This window comes from Lissotriton vulgaris, chromosome 4_1 (assembly GCF_964263255.1).
Source record: "Lissotriton vulgaris chromosome 4_1, aLisVul1.2, whole genome shotgun sequence".
Classification (NCBI taxonomy): Eukaryota; Metazoa; Chordata; class Amphibia; order Caudata; family Salamandridae; genus Lissotriton; species Lissotriton vulgaris.
Window position 1 is genome coordinate 1726165610 of NC_141691.1, and position 21229 is coordinate 1726186838.

A 21229-nucleotide genomic window follows, 5' to 3' on the forward strand; every position below is an offset into this window, starting at 1 on the left:
TTTAGATCGGGGGTGAACCAAGGCGAGACTTTAGCTGGGCATTTGCTAGCCTTGACGGGGGGATAATGTCCAAGGTGTTACTAATTGCGGTTTCCAAGTCTTTGGTATATATGTCAATTTGGGTAGTTTCTGTAGCAGAAGGGATGGAAAAATGGGTTGAAAAGGGCTCTATTTGAATACTTCTCCACGGTCGGCATAGTTTGAGTTCACGTATCGGGGGAGTTTGTCTTTGTGTCCCTTGGACCTGAAATTTTATTATGTGGTGGTCTGACCATAAGACTGGGAATTGTTGGACAAAGAGGATGTGAGGCGTGTTCAAGATTAATAGGTCCAGCGAGTGGCAGGCAGAGTGTGTTGGACCGGCGACTATTTGATTTAGTCCAAGCATGCTTAGACTGGTGATAAGATCTATGGTATGGGGGTCAGTCACAAGCTCTGCGTGGTAGTTAAAGTCCCCTAACAGAAAGAAGTTATTGGAGTCATAGCCGTAGAAGAGGAGGTTGAAGTAGAAATAGTAGTCACTGGTGAGGAGACAGTAGAACTCTTACTCACGGTTTTCTTTGAGGAATCGTTGGTGGATGAGGCTCCAGAGACATAATGTGGAGATCTCTGTGAAGAGCCTGAAGTGGAGTGGGAGGTTTTCGCATGTTTTCTCCCCTCACTTGTCTTATCCTCTTGAGACCTCGCCCTCTTGCTAGAGGTAGAAGCTCTATCATCATCCTCTGTGGAAGAGGATTTAAGCCACAAAAGGACTCTGGCCTCTCTATCCCTTAAGGTCTTAGAAGGGAAGGTGTGGCAGATCTTACAATTTTTTGCCTCATGTTTGGGATAAAGGCAATAAATGCAGTCCTTATGCTGGTCATCCACATGGACCCTCTTCTTCTCGCAGGTTCTGCAAGGTCTAAACAAGGCCTTCTTGTCAGACATCTTGAAGCTCTGAAGAAAAAACTGAGTCAAGACTCAGGGAGACTCCCTTCCACACGACGTGCGGTGAAAATCTGAGGAGAGCTGGCTCTGCAGAGAGGGTTCTAGAGGGTGCTGTAAGCTGATTGGTTGGAGCAAAAACTTTGGTCTTTTTAGCATAATGAGGTAGATAGGCTACTATAATCTAGGCCTCAGGCCTTTTCTAGGGCCTACTACTACAGGGTGCTTTTGGCACTGCTTTTTTATTTACCGTGGGACTCCCGCCTCGGCGACGGGGAATGATTCAGGCATGTGAATCTATGAAAGATACCCCAATACTGGAAAAAAACACAAAGTTCTCCCCACTCTGACTGGTGAGATTCCATGATGTGAACCTTCAGTTTACTGTTAAAAACAACAGCTAATCCTCCACCTCTTCTGTCCTTCCTGTCTTGTCAGGTTATGCAATAGCCGGGTGGAAGGGCTGTGGCTATGTTAGGCAGAGAAACCCCTTGCAGCCAGGTCTCTGTAATAAAAAGGAGGTCAGGTTTTTCTGAGTCTAGTAAGGCCCAGATATCCAGAGCATGTTTGGGTAAGGAACGAGCATTGCAGTAAAGACAGGTCAGGTTGTGTGGCTTGTGTATATTTCTAGACTTTAGAATGGTGTTCTCTGTATTGAGATTTTCACTGATGGTGGGGTGACTAGAGGGGGAGTGAGATTCAGGTTTGGAGTTTTTAATCTGAAACAGAGCAGTCAGAGGACCCAGCTGTCCATCCAGAGGTGCTCTGTTCAGATAATGTAGCTCACGGCTTGTATATTTGACGGTTGCCATCTTGAGTATAACAGGGAGGATGGTACAAGGCAAAGAGAGCAGAGTGTCTGGCGCTGGTCTGGCGCGGACGGTACAAAAGGGGGTGGTGATGGACGGAGCATCTGAATCAATCAATCACTCACACCCAGTCAAAAGATCTGGGTTTAATCCATCACCGTTCTTTAGCACACTCTGCCACGCCAGTTCAGACATGACTATATGCAAATCAGTCTGACCCTGTGCCTCATGGGAACAGTCCAGCCCGAACTGCCAAGCCATGACTTCCCTGGACCGGAAACAAGCTTCAGAGGACCGGTTTCTGGCATTCCAGCCGTCTTCAGCCCGGCTTGCTTGAATCCAGTGGCAAAGTGAGCAAGGGACTCACGTCTGAGCATACCCTGCCCTGCGCGGACGGGCGCATACGGGCTTGCCTTTGGCGCGCCGCTCCGCGCGTCCGCTCGGCGCACCTCTTTTTGAGTGCGAGGTGGGCGGGACCGCTGCAGCGAGGGGTGGAGCGCTGACCTGCCTTGTCAGCTGTGGTGGGAGGCGGCAGCCTACGTGAGCAAAATGGTGCTTACCCCTCCGCACAAACGGCACAAGCCGCGGCGGACCGGGGGGGCACAGAGGGAGGAGCCAGGTAGAAATACAAGGGCAACAATTTACAACCAAGTAAGTGAGGCAATTTTTAAAAGAAAGACAATACAAGACTGGTTTAAAAACAACAGGCGCTCTATTTCAGCGAGACTAGCGAGTCTGTCTCACACAGGTGGTTCAGTGTCTCCGTTTCTAAACACGCCACTGTGCGCGTCCACTCGGCGCACCTCTTTTTCTCATACCTGTAAAGTTGCCCTGTGATGGGGAAACAATTTGTTGTTACAATAGCATTTGAGTCCACATACTAAATCCCCTACTCGCTATGCAATGGACTATCATGCACCACTTTTTGGTTGTCTTCTTCCTATTCCACTCGGTGAGATACCAAAGTTGTGCCGCCTTGTAATGTCACCAGCGGTCAGGAAGCCCTAGCTCACCACCCCATGTCTTAGACACCCTTCTGACCCGCATATTCTAGCTCACTTGTCCAACCATATGAACTCAGTACATAATCCAGATGCTTTTAAGCTGTCCAAGATCCCAGAATAAAGATGTCTTCCACTACAACCTAAGCACCCTACAAAAAATAAAATGAAAAAAAGGAAATCAGAAAACAGTAAAGTGACACAAGACATTCTACATGGTAGTAGCCACAAACCTGTGGTCCATGGTCCACAAACTAACATGCCTTCAGAAGATGGAACAAATGCAATTCCTTGAAAGAAACCCCAGAGGTGGAACCTAATTACACTTGGTTCAGTAACATCTTGTAAATAAATCAATCAGGTACACCTTCAACTGAGCTCCAAGAAGGATGAAGCAACAGAACACTGAATGTTCGCTTCCACTTAAAACCAATCTGATTAACTCTCATTACTCATGTGAAAAGGGTCACATATGAAGCACGGCTCTTCACAAACCTACAAAGGAAATAATCCGTAAAGTAACACTAAAAGGTCTTTCACATGATAGTTAAAGCAATGTTTTGCTACTAATCTTGACATCAGGCGTTTGTGAAAAAAAGTGACATTTCTGACACACCTGACCTGAATTCATGAACCTTTTTAATCATCTAATATTGTCACATCTCAGGGTAGCCTAGAGCTGATGCTTGGATGAAAGCAATTTGATCACTAACTCCACAAATGCATAAACTAAAAATTAAAATACAACAGATGCAGGATACAGCAACCAAAAGAAAAAATTTAGACAAGAAAACAGTTATAAACCTCCCAAAAAGGGAGCAAGAACACTAAGGAACTTCAGGCACGAGGAAAGTAAACCAATATTGACAATTATGCAAGGTGATTGTTGGCTATCTCTTGTGCACTGAATGAATGCCCTTATGCATGCTCTGTAGATAGCAATGGAATTGGGTGGAACATGTCCTCCTAAAAAGTCTTGCAGAGCAAGCTTATGTTATTTCTCCCTCCTGAACGTGGCTCACTTCCGTTTTCATCAGGCCCTTAAAATTCGCACAGGAACATTTCATATATGCTTTTAATGTTGACACTGCTGAGTCTTCTAATGAAAGTCATCTATCTCGTTCTCCACGTCTTTGACCATGTGTTGGAATGTTGCTCATCGAATGAGAACGTGGTAGGCAGCCAACTTTCTCATCACACTTCTAGGGCTTGACAGAATAAGGCTCTAATGATGAGATGTTTATAGGGTCCATGTTGGTACTGGTCGTCTCTGCCCTCTTCAACCCTCTCATTCTCAACAGCTAAACAGTGCTAAAATGCTTGTGCTCTCCCCTTTAAACAGGGTAAACCTGGCTCACACCCAATTGGCACATTTAATTGAGTTATAAACCCCTAGTAAAGTGGTACTACAGGTACCCAGGGCCTGTAAATTACATGTTAGTAGTAGGTCTGCACAAATTATTGTGCCACCCACTTAGGTAGCCCTTAAAATATGTCTCAGGCCTGCCACTGCCGCCTGTGTGTGCAGGAGGCTTGGGTGGTGAACTCCGCTCACAGAGTTTTCTGCACTTCGAGCTCCGCAGGGCTCACGTAGTGCAGTAAACTATGCTTCACATAGTGCAGTGGAATTTTTTCCCCGCTCGTGCTCGTGAACGGTAAGTTCGCAAGCACAAGCTGCTGCTCGGGTAGAATTTCCACCGAGCAGCATGAAGACAAGCGCGAAGGGCAGTTTACACTGCACTCCGCCACTTGCGGACCTCCGGAGAGGTTTTTTTGTCATTTTGCGGTGTTCCACGTAGCAAAACTCACAAACTAGGCCCAGGCCTGGTTTTAAGCTGCCATTTAGATCCTTTGCCAGGCCTAAATCTTTCTTTTTATTGCACATAAGTCACCCTTAGTGTAGGCCCTAAACAGCCTATAAGGCAGGATGACTTGAATTTTAAAAGTTGGATATGTACTTTTAAGTTTTACATGTCCTAGAAGTGAAAAACTCTCAAATTCGTTTTTCACCACTGCAAAGCCTACCTATTTAAGGTCATCTGGATCATCATGTGCGGTTAGTTGACCTAATGAGGGGTCCTGGTCTGAAACTGTGTGAATGGACAGAGACAGGAAAGTTGAATTGTTTTTTGCATGTGGTAAGCCCTGAGCTTTACTGAAAATTACCTCTTCAAAGGTGCACATTGTGGTTGGCCAGAAGGCATAGTTCATGTGAGGCTATAGTCGGAGGCTGGTCAATATAGTTCTTCCTCTTCCTCTGCCCTGGAGTAAGGCTTCAAAGCCTACTTCAGAGTCAATCTCAGTCCAGAGATGGGCTCAGCAGGTTCTCAGTGTCGTGGCTCAATCTCTGCAGCTCCAGGTATCTCTGGTGCCAAAGGCTCTGAGTGGCTTTGGGAACAGTGGCGGGCATTGGCTGTTGCATGGCGCTATCTGGGCTATTTGCTCGTGTAACAGAGGATTGATTCTAGGTCAAATCCCAGCAAGATCCTTGGAGGAAGGCGTGTGTGAAACCATAGGAGTGGCCTTTGTCCAGGGTGTGGGTTTCAATGAGGGCCGTGGAGAAGAATGGTATCCAAAGTCAGAGTAGCTGGAGGACACATATTTGGAACTCTCCTCCCCATGCAGCACTATCAGAGTAAGTCCCTTCAGGTTCTTCCTTGCCCTACTTGGTTGGTGGCTCATCAGTGCCCCGGCGTCGCATTCTGTGGCGTACTCACCATCTATCTGTTGGCATGAATAGTAAATATGCACAGAAATCCATGGTACGCCCAAAAGGTGGCATTGTTGTGGTCCTCTATTAGGCAGATTGCAAACCCAATACTGGTCTGTCCACGGAAACTTACTATTACAGTTAGCACTAAACTAAAAAAGTGTGTTCTCCAGACCATTTTCCCAGGAGTCATTCTTACATAACCATATCCCAGGATTCATCCTGTTTAATCATTTATGTATCTATCATAATAAACGGACTCACTAATGCTTCTACAATCGTTCACCTCAAGCTATTCTCATACCATTAAGTGACAAATAGAGGGACTGCAGAAGATAGAATCAGTCTATATTCCAGCCTTCCTTCCAGTGGCCCCCCCACCTCCAAAGTTCCTCATTGGTCCTCTATCACGTTTGAAGGCGCCTCAGGTGCAGACTCGCAAGAGGAACTACAAAAATACAGGAAGCTACAGATTATAGCATTGAAGAAGTTCAGGTAGTTATTCCCACATATCTGATTGGTTTTAGAATCACTTCAAGGAAAGCTACATTGGGTTCCTGATTCTAGAGGACAAACAAGCTAATATGGAAATCTTGAAGAGTCTTTTTTAAGAAGGCACTTCCAGCAACCAGTCGTCAAAGCAGGATTACATGTAAATAATTAACCTCTAAAGGTGGGCTGCTACCATTTCCACACATTTCAAGGCAGCTCTGGATTTTTGACCAAAGAGCAGCTGCGTATATACTGGTAAAGCTGATTACTTACGAAAAATCTTTAAATCCCTGCATGCATTTTGGCAATGGGACTTGAAAAACATTTCAAATCCCCGAGTGCTTCTTGAGAATGGGACTGTGAAAGTAAGTATCTTGAAGGTTTTGAGACTCAGCCAGCGTCCTCTATTCAGTTGTGGAGACATCTGGTAAAAGGCAAGCATCTTTAGGTTTCCCTTTTAGGCATGCCTGTTTACAGTTTTGAAGTCTCTAACTGGCTTGTACTCTTGCGTTTTCCTTTTTTTCCCAGTACAAAGCAGTTGGAACTTGAGTTACTTTAATTTCAAATGTTTTAGAATCTGCTAAGCAATGATCCTTTTGATTAGCTATCCCAGAATTCAAGAATTAGACAAACCAGGAAAATAGGCTTTTAGGAATTTTGCAGAGGGATGTTTGGAGGGGGTGATTGAACCGAACAGCATACATGTTCTTTACAATATCGAATTGTCTTTTGTGGTATCCTAGCACTACCAAAGAAGTGTTCAAATGTTTGCTGCCACCTCGGTGTTTGCAAGGATAAAAGAATGTGAATGATTGTATGCAAGTAGTATAAGATTATTTCAGCACAGGTTCTGACGAAAAAGGCCCCTGTCCCCTCATCATTTCTGCTAACTCAGCTTCTGATTAACATTTCTGGTTTTGGGTTGGAAACTGCTACTAATAAACGAACTTGGACCTTCTAGTTTGGAAACTTGTATAAACCCCTAGGCATGCTTCTGTCGCTCTTCCAGACCCAGTATTTAACTCAGTCTTTCTTTTTTGCCACCTCTTCGTCAGTATGTTGTCCATAAAAACATAAGAAGCTCAAGAAAGGCACATCAAAAATATTCAGAATAGTATCAAACAGCAACACTTAACAGAAAAGTTAAGAGCATTTTTGTGAGCCTGTGCAAATACCTACTAAACAATAAATCCAATTATTGTTTTGCTTAACTTAATTGATTGCATGGTAAGCATAAAATTAAATAGTGATCGGTCCGAGAATCTCGTTCGGGGATGGGAATGGCCCAACTTCGAAGTGGACAAGATCACTCTATACACAGACGATTTCCTGCTCTTGTTAACCGAACCCGCCCAATCGAGTCCCAGTTGTCTCCAGATCCTGCGCTCTTTTGGGCAAACCTCCGGCCTCCGAGTGAATCCTAATAAGTCGGTCCTGGTCCCACTCCACCTCTCCAGAAAATGCTATGACTGACAGTCCACGATACCGCTTCAGCATCAGTCTTTTAAATACCTTGGGCTCTGGGTTGCTCTCCTCCCAGAATTGGGATGGTCCCTCAATGTCACCCCGCTCGTGAGAAAAGCTAAGGTGGGCCTCCACAGATGGCAGACACTACCTCTGAACCCCTTGGGGAGGGCTGCCTTATTTAAAATGATGATTCTTCCTTCAAAACACCCCCTTCTGCTTCCCACGGGCATGGTTTTGGGAGCTAGATACTATGGCTACTAAATTCCTCTGGGTTCCGGCTGGCGTTAAAGTCTTGTCGGATTCCGTCATTCGATGGGGGCATGGGGATTACACATTTATACCTATACTACTTGGAGACTCGTCTAATGATTATACACGACTGGTTCAACAGGGGCTGGTCCGACCCGGCCTATAGGCTTGAACTAAATGAGCTCGGCCTGCCCAGATTCCAAGCCCTAATGTATGGGGAATCCATCCCATCCACCTTGCCTGACGTCACGCGCTCCGCGCACCTGGCATAGCGGGCTGCCCTGAGACATACTCAGTGGACACACAAACTCACCCCTCACACGCCTCTAAGGCATGGTACATGGCTCAGGGAGGTCAGTGTGTTACAGGGGTTTAGAACCTGGGATCTTATAGGGATCTCGCAGCTCGGTGATATGCGGGCAAGCGGCCATATGCGCTCTTTTACGGACCTTAAGTACAGGTATTCCCTGAACCCAACACAATTTTATAAATATCTACAACTGAGACACGCCCTCCATGCACACATATCAGACGATACCAGGATCCCTGAACACAGTCCCCCTAAAGCACAGATCATGCTAGGCGATTTGGGGAAGGGGGTATTTCCCACATCTACCGGACACTGATCAACAACACCCGACCTCACTAGACCGCCTCGGGGACCAATGGGAGAAGTGGGTAGGCCCGCTGGGCGAGGAGGATTGGCGTGATGCCCTCATGTCACCCAAGATGGTCACCTCTTCCGCTAAATTCCACTTGATCCAATTATACTATTTACATGCGGCTTACTTAACCCCGAAGCGCCTACACCAAGCTGGCTTCTCCCCGTCCGCCTCGTGTGCGAGATGTGGTCAAGACCCGGCCGACTTCTTTCACATGTTGTGGACGTGTCCACAATTAGCTCAGTTCTGGGGTGAGATTGAAAGTAAAATGACAGAGGTCCTGGGGTGGGAGGTTCCTCACGATCCACGTCACTTCCTTCTCGGGATTACAGATGGACTAGACGGGTCCAGAAACGAGAAATTGCTTTACAACACAGCCATGGTTGTGGCCAAGCGGGACATACCCGCCTCCTAGAAGCTTCCCACGCCACCAAGTTCTGAGAAATTGCGAAGGGAGGTGGATTGGTGCGCGGCACAAGAAAAATCTAATTATGAGGCACAGGGGTGTTCTAAGTAATACCGGAGGGTGTGGGGCAAATGGCTGGGTGCCGTGGTGTAGCTCGTACTCTATACACGCTGCTTGTACTCAATGCTGCAAGGTGGGGGTTGAAAGAAATGTCTTTGCTCTGTTAAGTGTCTCATGTCATTGTTGCTGGTTCTTTGTAAAAACAATAAAATTGTTTATCAAAAAAAAATAAAAAATACTGAGCCATGTGTTCAAAAGACTTTCACAAGCACATCTCATATCTATCTAGCAGACCACTGAGGACAAGATGTTGTACACATCCTGCGTTTCCTTAAAAACAGGTAGTTCCTTGTCAGATGGTGTTCAGCAGACCTAGAATGCCCTCCATCCCCAAAGTGTTTCTTCATGACTGCAAAGTTGATCAGACAATTCAGAGAAGAAGGGCACTGGCAAGAGAATAGAAGATTTGAGCCACAGGGCTCTGTTTTTATACAGGTCTCTGCCACTCTTATGCTACCATTGTCGCAGTAGGGTTGCTGGTGAGGGGAGCTTTAAGGGGAAAGGCTTCCAAAGAAGCAGCTGGTCCTTAGGAGGAGTACACTAGGAGTACAAATAGGAGGAGTAGTGCAAGACTCCACCAACACAACCTACATAGTTGCTCAGCTTGTTACAGATGTTACATGAAAACAAATGTTCTCAAATCAGCTGGCATTGCTGGGGACTGTTGGAGTTCTCAGCAGTGCTCCCCTCACAGAGGTACACAGATGATATGCTCCACATGTCTCAGGAAGGAAAGAATACAATGCAAATGGGCACCAGTAGTGATTTTCCATCTTCAACACAACTGCTGTATTAGAAGCTGGGATAGAGCAGGGGCGGCTCTAAGGAGGGAAGGAGGGTCCACTTGCGGTCCTATTCTGGATTCTGACCAGGTAAGTTTAAAACCTGGGAGAAGGAAGGGCTCGTAAACCTGATTGAAGCAAGTGGAAACTGGCAATAATCAATGTTTTCTCATTTTCCCGCTAGTATACATATTTCATGGCAGGAGCAGAACTGTACAGCCAAAAGAGCATACAGAAGATCACCCAATGTATTAAAAGATCTGATCGAAAGAGTTCTTTCATTGAATGAATGGCTATGTTTGTTTGTAGGGGTGAACAGAGAATGGTCCTTGGCATACACGAGTGTCCCTGGGCTGCAGCTAATGGTATTTTATAAACAACAAAGGAGTGACTCTAGTGAAAAACAAAAGTGATAATCAAAATAGAATCATGAAATAAAGCTTCACTGTATGCTGCACGCGTGATCAATGCTCACACGCGTGCAGGGAATACAGTGAGGCAGTCTTAGAAGTCCCTAGGGGGGCCCGGACGACCGTCTTCAATCGCAAGAAAGTCAGGGCGTTTGCTAGTCACCATCTAGTGGGGGGGGGGGAAGACCTAAGTCTAATGGTACCCATCATTGAAATAATGTGGGGGAATTATGAAACAAACTTTGGCTCCAGGCATAAATATGTCCAACCTGGACATAGTGGTAAAATTCTAGACCTAACTTCGAGTATCATTGGCAAAATAGTGATGGTTTGAAATATTGGTGCCCCTGGCTTAATTGAACCCATCCATGACTAAAAATGTTACACTTCGGCAGCTCGTTCCATGCTTCAAAGGGGTGCAGAAAAACAGAAACTGACGACAACACACTTGTTGGCATCAAATATAAGCTGGTGTCATCATGTCAATAATAGGTTGAGTATGCTTCGCAATGCCAAACAACCCAAGACCCTTTATTAACTACCTTGAATGGAGAACCAGATAAGTTTGGCACTGTTTCTCTAATGGCACAGTCTGAGACAGGGAAATTCCATCATAAACAGGAAATTTCTTTCATATTTATTACTGCACCCTTCAAGGTGCTCTAGGCGCACTTAAAACTCAAATTCTTTAAAAATAAATATATATATATATATATATATATATATATATATATATATATATATATATATATATATATATATATATATATATATATATATATATATATATATATATATATATATTCATTCAAATCAGCAAAGCTTAATCCATGCAAGTACTAAGAATACCACTGGACCCTCAAGTGAAAGGCATATAGCCATTCACAGCCAGCTGGAGGTCCTTATCTATACAAATTGTATGGCAGCCATCAAAGCAACAGTTAGAGGAGGTGCTTTTCAAAAAAGCAAACCACAATACCGAAACTATTAAAGATTGAGATGTTCATAGCCATGAGAAGAACATGCATGATTAAACTCTGCATAATTGTGTATCAGCAATTTCAATAACCACTTTGAATGTTACAGGAATGTAAGCCAAAACAAATGACCTACATTTCAGAGTTTTCAATAAGAAAATACAGATGTCTAATGCTTCAAGAAACCTGGATAAGGGAAACGGTTGGGGATGAAGAATTAAGACACCAGCAGTGGACAACTCCCTAAAACAAAACATGGCCACAATTAAGGAGGTTACAAAATCGTGCGAATTGATAAATTCCTCAACATCTCCATCCAGGCCACTGATGGAGCCATTAGTCAATCTAAATTATGCTAAGAATTATAACATGGACTTTACAGGCTTGCTGGAGCCATCAGAGGATTATTCAAGACCCTCTGTACAATGATATGAGAGAAATCTAAAGGCAAAACTAGAACAATGGATAGAGAGGAAGTGAATTTTCTAAAAGCACACACATCTGGGCACACTAAGAAACCTTCAAATGTTTAATAATATGAACAAGATAGGCTGCTACTTAAATGCAAATAGGGATAGGTCTTCAGACCGAAACGGAGCTGTAGACGGAAGAACAAGGTGCAGCAAGGAAGAAGCCCAATACACCACTCCTTTATGCAATGGCCAGGCCCGGTCAGAAACCGATTACATTTCTCCAAGGTAGGAATGGGGTAAATAAAGCAGAATGTCTCAGCAATAGTAAACAGGAAGAAGATATGCACCATGTCCTTTAATTTTGTCAGTGGCATTAGAACGAAAACTTGCCATGTAGCTAAGGTGTTATGACCTGGCCCCACCACTCTCTGCACCCCCAACTTTCCTTGTGGTGGTTCAGATCACAATGCCTTCTGTGCAGGTGTCTGCTCAATGGTGTATTATCGGGAAACTTTGAGGCAGTGAGCTTCTTGGCTAGTGATACAATATTTGTTACTGCCACCACAATAAATGGGCTTGCTGGTACACTTGAGGGTTATTATAGATGCTCATAGGTTTTCATGGCACAATCTCCTGGAAATTATGCAAGACTAGTCTTAGGGAGCATCTGCTATAAAAAACGAGTTCACCCCACCCCAGCCACTGGTGAAAGAGCCTGGAAGAACACCAGAAACTCAGCAGCACCTTGCAAATTATCTACAACGTGTAGCATTACAAAACCTGAGGTAGCTTATATCTGTGAGTTCAAAGGCTGACATTAACTAGCCTTTCTCTACACGAAGTTCAGAAAAGAAAAAATACAATTAGTATTACCTGGAAATAGCGTTGGACCCATTTTGTAGGACACATTTGATGGAAAGAGTAAATATAAATATTTCGTCCTTCTGCTTAGCTATGACGCACATATGTTTGGTTTGCATGAAATCTTAGGTTGGAGTAAGTCCTTACCCAGATCAGTGCAGTTAAACTGAACTCGATTTGAAAACGTGTACTACTAAAACGCTGCACAACAAATCAAAGTTCCCCAATACTACAGGCACACAGTCTCTACTGAGGTATAACTAACCGCAGAGAATAACTTTAGATGGTATTGTATGCCAGTAATCCTTTGTATCAAATATTTCAGCATTTTCCTGTGTTAGGATCTTTGCATATGATCCCAAACAACTTTGTGGCCAGAGACCTCGGAGAACCTGTGGAGAAGCGTGGCTCAATGGTTAGAGCGGCAGACCCTGATGCAGAGGTCTGGCCTGGGACAAAGGTTCAATTCCCGCCTCAGCGGCTCTTGGACTCAATCTCACCGGACCTGATAATTCTCACCTCAGTGCCTAGTCTAATCATAGGCCCCACTCTGTGACTCTGGGCAATAGCTTGCTTAATCTCCACAACGGCCCCAGCAGCGCTTGGATGCCTGGCTTCACCTTGGGGGTGCCCAGGAGTGGACATCTCACAGGAAAATAAACAAGAAGAATCCTACTACCAGTGTGTAAAAAGGAAAAAAGGGGGAACACTCAGTGTTGTGTAAAATACCCCTCACACACCAACAGGCCCCTTGGTGTCATGCTTCATCATCGGGGTCTTCGCACCCCGCTAAAGGGATGCGGCACGCTACGACCTACGACTACGCGGGAGCGTTGACAAATTAGACTATGTGTGGTGTGTGTTGAGTGTAAGTGAAGGGGAACAGATGTGAGTGGGAGGTGTAGTGAAAAATTAAAAAGTACCTGGCTAGTGGGTAAAATGAAAAAAACTTTATTTCGTACCCCTGGCTGGTGCTGTTAAAAAGCGTGCAAAAGAACGAGGTTTTTTGTCTTAATTAGGGACAGAACCTCTGGTGTGCGTCGACATGTTTCGGTACTGGTGTACCTTCTTCAGGACGGGGCACAACTCCCAACCCTACTCATGTTTTTCTAAGAAAAATGGGGTTATTTTAATTTTTCTAAAAAGTGATAACACTCATTAAAGACGGCTACAATGTGCCTACAGCGGTTCTCTGGATCATGTAATTACATGTCTCATGGTCTCATGGTCTCATGGTCTTTGCTGTCTATTGCCTCATGAGCAAGTCCTGAGCATCAAGGTAGGTAGGTAGGTGGATCCACAATGAAATCCGCCTATATTGGCCTCCTTCTACCACCCTATGCTGCTCCGCTTTCTTAGAAAAACGTGAGTAGGGTTGGGAGTTGTGCCCCGTCCTGAAGAAGGTACACCAGTACCGAAACATGTCGACGCACACCAGAGGTTCTGTCCCTAATTAAGACAAAAAACCTCGTTCTTTTGCACACTTTTTAACAGCACCAGCCAGGGGTACGAAATAAAGTTTTTTTCATTTTACCCACTAGCCAGGTACTTTTTAATTTTTCACTACACCTCCCACTCACATCTATTCCCCTTCACTTACACTCAACACACACCACACATAGTCTAATTTGTCAACGCTCCCGCGTAGTCGTAGGTCGTAGCGTGCCGCATCCCTTTAGCGGGGTGCGAAGACCCCGATGATGAAGCATGACACCAAGGGGCCTGTTGGTGTGTGGGGGGTATTTTACACAACACTGAGTGTTCCCCCTTTTTTCCTTTTTACACACTGGTAGTAGGATTCTTCTTGTTTATTTATCAGTGCCCGTGGAGTAGGAATCCTACGTTGTACTCTACCTCCCTTCTTTGTTAAATATATCATCTCACAGGAAAGCCAGGAAAGGTTCCACAGCGGTATGAATACAGCGCTACGAGACCTCTGGGTAGAAGGCGCTATATGAATACAAACACATTTACATTTACATGATTGGCTCCCTCTGGGAAGAAGGACTGAACAAAATCATATAATCAAAATTTCTATGAAAGTTTGTAAACCAATGTCTAGTCTCAATGTAGCTTAATTTCAAACTGGATTCAATGCCATCCGCCTCATAACCACCCGCTCTGATCCCTCGCAGGCTAATCTACTTCCAATCATTGAAGAACAGGACCAGGTCAGAACAGATATGAGTATGTTCTGCTCCTATAAAGCCACTCCTCTGCCCATAGGCTGCAATCATTTGAGAATACAAAAATTATAAGTTTTCACCGGGCTAAAAGATGAATAAAAGGAAATTAAGCAGCAAATAAAATCCACGACAGCTGGTAAAATCTCAAAACATGACTTTGCAGACTAAGCTTAATCCAGCTTGCCAACACTTTTAATCAACATTTGCTGTGGTCAGCCAGATGTTCTAACAAATCCCATCCTCATAGTCTCTACACTAGTTATTTGAAACCAAAATGAAGGGCTAACCTAATAAAAATTGTTTTTATGTTTTTTTTTATAAGTTTTAGAGCCAAAGGCTTTTGTGGCTTCCTGAAAAAATGAAAGACAACAAACTGACAGACTTTCTCCTGCGTTGAAGCAATAAAATTAAGTGATAAAACAAACCCATTTTATAGACATGAAAATTATTTTGATCCTCTCCCATATTAATCAAGTATGCATAAAAGGGACATTTTTATTTCTATAATTTGGAGCACCATCACTGCAATTATCACACACTCAAAATCATCCACAATAGCTCAAACAGATTCGATGTTCTAGAAAGGACTGATTGAATTAAAAGGAGTCGTACCTATACATGATTCCTAAATTAGAATCTCTATGCTTTATTAAACTAACTCTTCCATCGTTACTGCGTTTGTGCTGGTTGGATACACTGCAGATCTGTACAACAACTTCCCACAGGTCCTTTGCGGTTCGCCTGCTCTCCGGGCCTGAAAGTTCTTTACACGTCGCAGCCAAAAGTTGACCCAGCTAAAAACAAAGAAGAACAGCGCGAATATTTTCAACTTTGAAATGAAGAGCAGCAACCATAAACAATAATGTCTTTTATTACTAGAAACATGTTGTGGTTGGGAATTAAGATACATGCTATCCGGTTTCCAATAACTACATGATAACAAAGGGTTGCTATTGCTATGGTAATTGAGGTAAAAATTCATGAACAGCAACAGATTTTCTGCGGAATACTTTATGTGAGACTGCTAAATACAACACAAAAGCAGAAAACTATTATACACACTTCTCCATTTCAAGAATTTAAAGGCGATGTCAGAGTGAAGAGGAAGCACAGGGAATACATATTCTGTAATTACTGCTATTTGGAAACAGTTAATTATCTCAAAACGACATAAGACCAGACAAAGCATTTAATCCAGACAACAGTAGTAGCTATGATATTATCACAAGGCATTGAAAAAAAATTGCCTGCTAAGTAAGCCATTATGCCTTGATTGCTAGATTGGCGCCTGCCTTAAAATATTATATATATATATATATATATATATATATATATATATATATATATATATATATATATCACCACACTTTTCTTATAGAAGAAAATAGAAGCCACAATGGGGAGGTTCCAGGGAGCAACTTTTATTCTCAAAGCAACTGGCAAATGCATTTCGGCCGTGAGGCCTTTCTCAATGCCCACAGTTGCAGAAATGAACACGCCTCCTCCCCTCGGACTGCTATCAATGTCCGGCTCAGTCTTGATTGGCTGTTTGCTCCATTCCTCCCACTCCGGCCGGAGTGGGCTGCCCAACGTGCAGTTCTCACCAGATTACTGGACTGCATGTCCCAGAATGCCACTTTCCAGCGAAGGGATTTCAAGGTTAGAGACGACCGCCCATTCAAATGTGTGACTGGCAGGTGAGTCCAAGAGTAGAGCGTGCCTCCATTTCCATAATTCCAGAGTTAATAGTATATATATGCTGCGAGGCTCGCCTTCAGGGAACGAAAAGACGAGGAAGACCCAAATTTGGTGCAAGTTTTAATTATTTCTTTTCTGTGCTTGCCCTATCGTCACGACGCGTTTCGGCAGATCCCTGCCTTGATCACATGACCAATATATATATATATATATATATATATATATATATATATATATATATATATATATATATATATATATATATATATATATATATATATATATATATATATACACAGTTTTCACCAGCAGGTTCCCTCCTCCAGTCCCGGGAAGAAACCGGAGTGACGGAGTGTTTTCACTCCGAAACGCGTAGGTCCTTGTGCTCGTAGACGTAGGGAGATGGTAGACGTCGTGCACTTTACTGCTGGCCCCTGATGAGGAAAAAAATTTCCGAAACGCGTCGGGCCTATTACAAGCACGCAACTGCCCATACCAACTAACGCCTTGGGGAAGGCGCACGCAGGCTCGGGTGCTACCCGCTAGTTGGACAACCCCACTGAGCGGAATACATTAGCAGCGGTCCTGCCGCTGGGTAGCACCACCCCGAAGAAACGGGGGCCACGAGACCCGCTATCCAAGGAGTCTCGTAAGTGGAGCTGCGTGACGGATGAGGACAGGAGTGATGTTTGGGGGCTCATGTTAGAGCCTTTGGAACGAGCAGTAACTTGTAAGTGCATCCATCCAGGATATAAGGACTACATCTCCCATAAGCACTATACGTGTTTTTATACAGGGAGATGGTAGACGTCGTGCACTTTACTGCTGGCCCCTGATGAGGAAAAAAAATTCCGAAACGCGTCGGGCCTATTACAAGCACGCAACTGCCCATACCAACTAACGCCTTGGGGAAGGCGCACGCAGGCTCGGGTGCTACCCGCTAGTTGGACAACCCCACTGAGCGGAATACATTAGCGGCGGTCCTGCCGCTGGGTAGCACCACCCCGAAGAAACGGGGGCCACGAGACCCGCTATCCAAGGAGTCTCGTAAGTGGAGCTGCGTGACGGATGAGGACAGGAGTGATGTTTGGGGGCTCATGTTAGAGCCTTTGGAACGAGCAGTAACTTGTAAGTGCATCCATCCAGGATATAAGGACTACATCTCCCATAAGCACTATACGTGTTTTTATACAGGGAGATGGTAGACGTCGTGCACTTTACTGCTGGCCCCTGATGAGGAAAAAAATTTCCGAAACGCGTCGGGCCTATTACAAGCACGCAACTGCCCATACCAACTAACGCCTTGGGGAAGGCGCACGCAGGCTCGGGTGCTACCCGCTAGTTGGACAACCCCACTGAGCGGAATACATTAGCGGCGGTCCTGCCGCTGGGTAGCACCACCCCGAAGAAACGGGGGCCACGAGACCCGCTATCCAAGGAGTCTCGTAAGTGGAGCTGCGTGACGGATGAGGACAGGAGTGATGTTTGGGGGCTCATGTTAGAGCCTTTGGAACGAGCAGTAACTTGTAAGTGCATCCATCCAGGATATAAGGACTACATCTCCCATAAGCACTATACGTGTTTTTATACAGGGAGATGGTAGACGTCGTGCACTTTACTGCTGGCCTCTGATGAGGAAAAAAATTTCCGAAACGCGTCGGGCCTATTACAAGCACGCAACTGCCCATACCAACTAACGCCTTGGGGAAGGCGCACGCAGGCTCGGGTGCTACCCGCTAGTTGGACAACCCCACTGAGCGGAATACATTAGCGGCGGTCCTGCCGCTGGGTAGCACCACCCCGAAGAAACGGGGGCCACGAGACCCGCTATCCAAGGAGTCTCGTAAGTGGAGCTGCGTGACGGATGAGGACAGGAGTGATGTCTGGGGGCTCATGTTAGAGCCTTTGGAACGAGCAGTAACTTGTAAGTGCATCCATCCAGGATATAAGGACTACATCTCCCATAAGCACTATACGTGTTTTTATACAGGGAGATGGTAGACGTCGTGCACTTTACTGCTGGCCCCTGATGAGGAAAAAAATTTCCGAAACGCGTCGGGCCTATTACAAGCACGCAACTGCCCATACCAACTAACGCCTTGGGGAAGGCGCACGCAGGCTCGGGTGCTACCCGCTAGTTGGACAACCCCACTGAGCGGAATACATTAGCGGCGGTCCTGCCGCTGGGTAGCACCACCCCGAAGAAACGGGGGCCACGAGACCCGCTATCCAAGGAGTCTCGTAAGTGGAGCTGCGTGACGGATGAGGACAGGAGTGATGTTTGGGGGCTCATGTTAGAGCCTTTGGAACGAGCAGTAACTTGTAAGTGCATCCATCCAGGATATAAGGACTACATCTCCCATAAGCACTATACGTGTTTTTATACAGGGAGATGGTAGACGTCGTGCACTTTACTGCTGGCCCCTGATGAGGAAAAAAAATTCCGAAACGCGTCGGGCCTATTACAAGCACGCAACTGCCCATACCAACTAACGCCTTGGGGAAGGCGCACGCAGGCTCGGGTGCTACCCGCTAGTTGGACAACCCCACTGAGCGGAATACATTAGCGGCGGTCCTGCCGCTGGGTAGCACCACCCCGAAGAAACGGGGGCCACGAGACCCGCTATCCAAGGAGTCTCGTAAGTGGAGCTGCGTGACGGATGAGGACAGGAGTGATGTTTGGGGGCTCATGTTAGAGCCTTTGGAACGAGCAGTAACTTGTAAGTGCATCCATCCAGGATATAAGGACTACATCTCCCATAAGCACTATACGTGTTTTTATACAGGGAGATGGTAGACGTCGTGCACTTTACTGCTGGCCCCTGATGAGGAAAAAAAATTCCGAAACGCGTCGGGCCTATTACAAGCACGCAACTGCCCATACCAACTAACGCCTTGGGGAAGGCGCACGCAGGCTCGGGTGCTACCCGCTAGTTGGACAACCCCACTGAGCGGAATACATTAGCGGCGGTCCTGCCGCTGGGTAGCACCACCCCGAAGAAACGGGGGCCACGAGACCCGCTATCCAAGGAGTCTCGTAAGTGGAGCTGCGTGACGGATGAGGACAGGAGTGATGTTTGGGGGCTCATGTTAGAGCCTTTGGAACGAGCAGTAACTTGTAAGTGCATCCATCCAGGATATAAGGACTACATCTCCCATAAGCACTATACGTGTTTTTATACAGGGAGATGGTAGACGTCGTGCACTTTACTGCTGGCCCCTGATGAGGAAAAAAATTTCCGAAACGCGTCGGGCCTATTACAAGCACGCAACTGCCCATACCAACTAACGCCTTGGGGAAGGCGCACGCAGGCTCGGGTGCTACCCGCTAGTTGGACAACCCCACTGAGCGGAATACATTAGCGGCGGTCCTGCCGCTGGGTAGCACCACCCCGAAGAAACGGGGGCCACGAGACCCGCTATCCAAGGAGTCTCGTAAGTGGAGCTGCGTGACGGATGAGGACAGGAGTGATGTTTGGGGGCTCATGTTAGAGCCTTTGGAACGAGCAGTAACTTGTAAGTGCATCCATCCAGGATATAAGGACTACATCTCCCATAAGCACTATACGTGTTTTTATACAGGGAGATGGTAGACGTCGTGCACTTTACTGCTGGCCCCTGATGAGGAAAAAAATTTCCGAAACGCGTCGGGCCTATTACAAGCACGCAACTGCCCATACCAACTAACGCCTTGGGGAAGGCGCACGCAGGCTCGGGTGCTACCCGCTAGTTGGACAACCCCACTGAGCGGAATATATATATATATATATATATATATATATATATAAAAACACAGTTTTCACCAGCAGGTTCCCTCCTCCAGTCCCGGGAAGAAACCGGAGTGACGGAGTGTTTTCACTCCGAAACGCGTAGGTCCTTGTGCTCGCAATAAACTGCACTTTGAATCGTGGCCACGGCTCCTGTGTGGTTTCTTCCCGGGGCTGGAGGAGGGAACCTGCTGGTGAAAACTGTGTTAATATACGGGGGTGGCTACCCCTGCCGTGTGCCCGCCGAACAAGAGGCTTGGGAAATAGCCACAATTGTGTGTTCATATATATATATATATATACACTGTTCTCAAGTGTAGAGTACATTTCTCCAGCGTTTGCAGATCCGCTTCAACATTAAACAAATATATCCAAATTGCAGGACTGTTTAGAAAAGACTTTAAAGTGTTCATTAAGAAAATGCAAATAACAGCTGAAAGATTTACATCAATAAATATTTGTAGTCTCTAAGGAATACGATATAATTACAGATTTTGAGCATAACAAGACTGACAAAAGGGAAGTGGATAAGAATCATTTTTGAAGACCTTTTACATCATCAAAAATCAAGAAGGCTACAGTAATGCTTTGGGCCATGTATTACTTCAAGGAACTTATATTATCAGCATTCAATGCAGCAACTGTTACATTGAAACAGTCTCTCGGTGTTAAATATTGCCCATTAGTGTTGGACAGGCCACATGAAGGGCCGCTCTCCCCCGGCCCAACCAGGCCTGAGTCCAGTCCCGCAAGTACCACACACCACCATTGCACGTCCTCCGTCCCCTCAGGGACCCCTGCCCTCGAGCATGTCGACCTCGTGGGTCCGATCCACTGCCGGCCCACGCGCCCAGCCTGGGGCGCCATCTTGGACACTCCACCACGAGGCCGCCTGGCCCCCGATCGACCTCAACCCTGGGCCTGGGCCGGCCTCAGACATTCCGGCACCACCCTCCACCCAGGAGGTGAGCGGGCTACTTGGCAAGTCAATGGGAGAAAGAGGTGCCGATGGCTCTCCCCCACCAAGTGCCGCTCGCCCATCGCCTCCCCGGGCGCTGGCTCCACCCCCCTGCTGGGTGTCTGGACTCCCTCATCCCGGACCTCCCGACCTCCAAGTGCGAGGGTCCGGACATCAAAGCACGCCAGCCCTATAACTGGGGCAGCTCCAGAGCAGGAAGGCAGTTGTATCTTGGAGTCGAGAGACGTAAAGAGGAACTCATCCTGGATGGACTACTGGCGCTGCCGTAGCTCTGTCTTGTGCACCATCGTCCTGCCTGTTGGCGCTGCCACAGCCG

The 21229-nt window shown here is 46.0% G+C and overlaps 1 protein-coding gene across 1 annotated transcript in view; it reads right to left on the reverse strand.

The window, feature by feature from the left end:
* The window catches only part of INTS8 (integrator complex subunit 8), a 793677-nt gene that overhangs the window by 204727 nt on the left and 567721 nt on the right, over positions 1-21229 (reverse strand). Inside the window, exon 18 of the mRNA XM_086966019.1 lies at positions 15082-15263. Within this exon, the coding sequence (XP_086822145.1) occupies positions 15082-15263 (182 nt within the window). The remainder of the gene's footprint in view (positions 1-15081; positions 15264-21229) is intronic.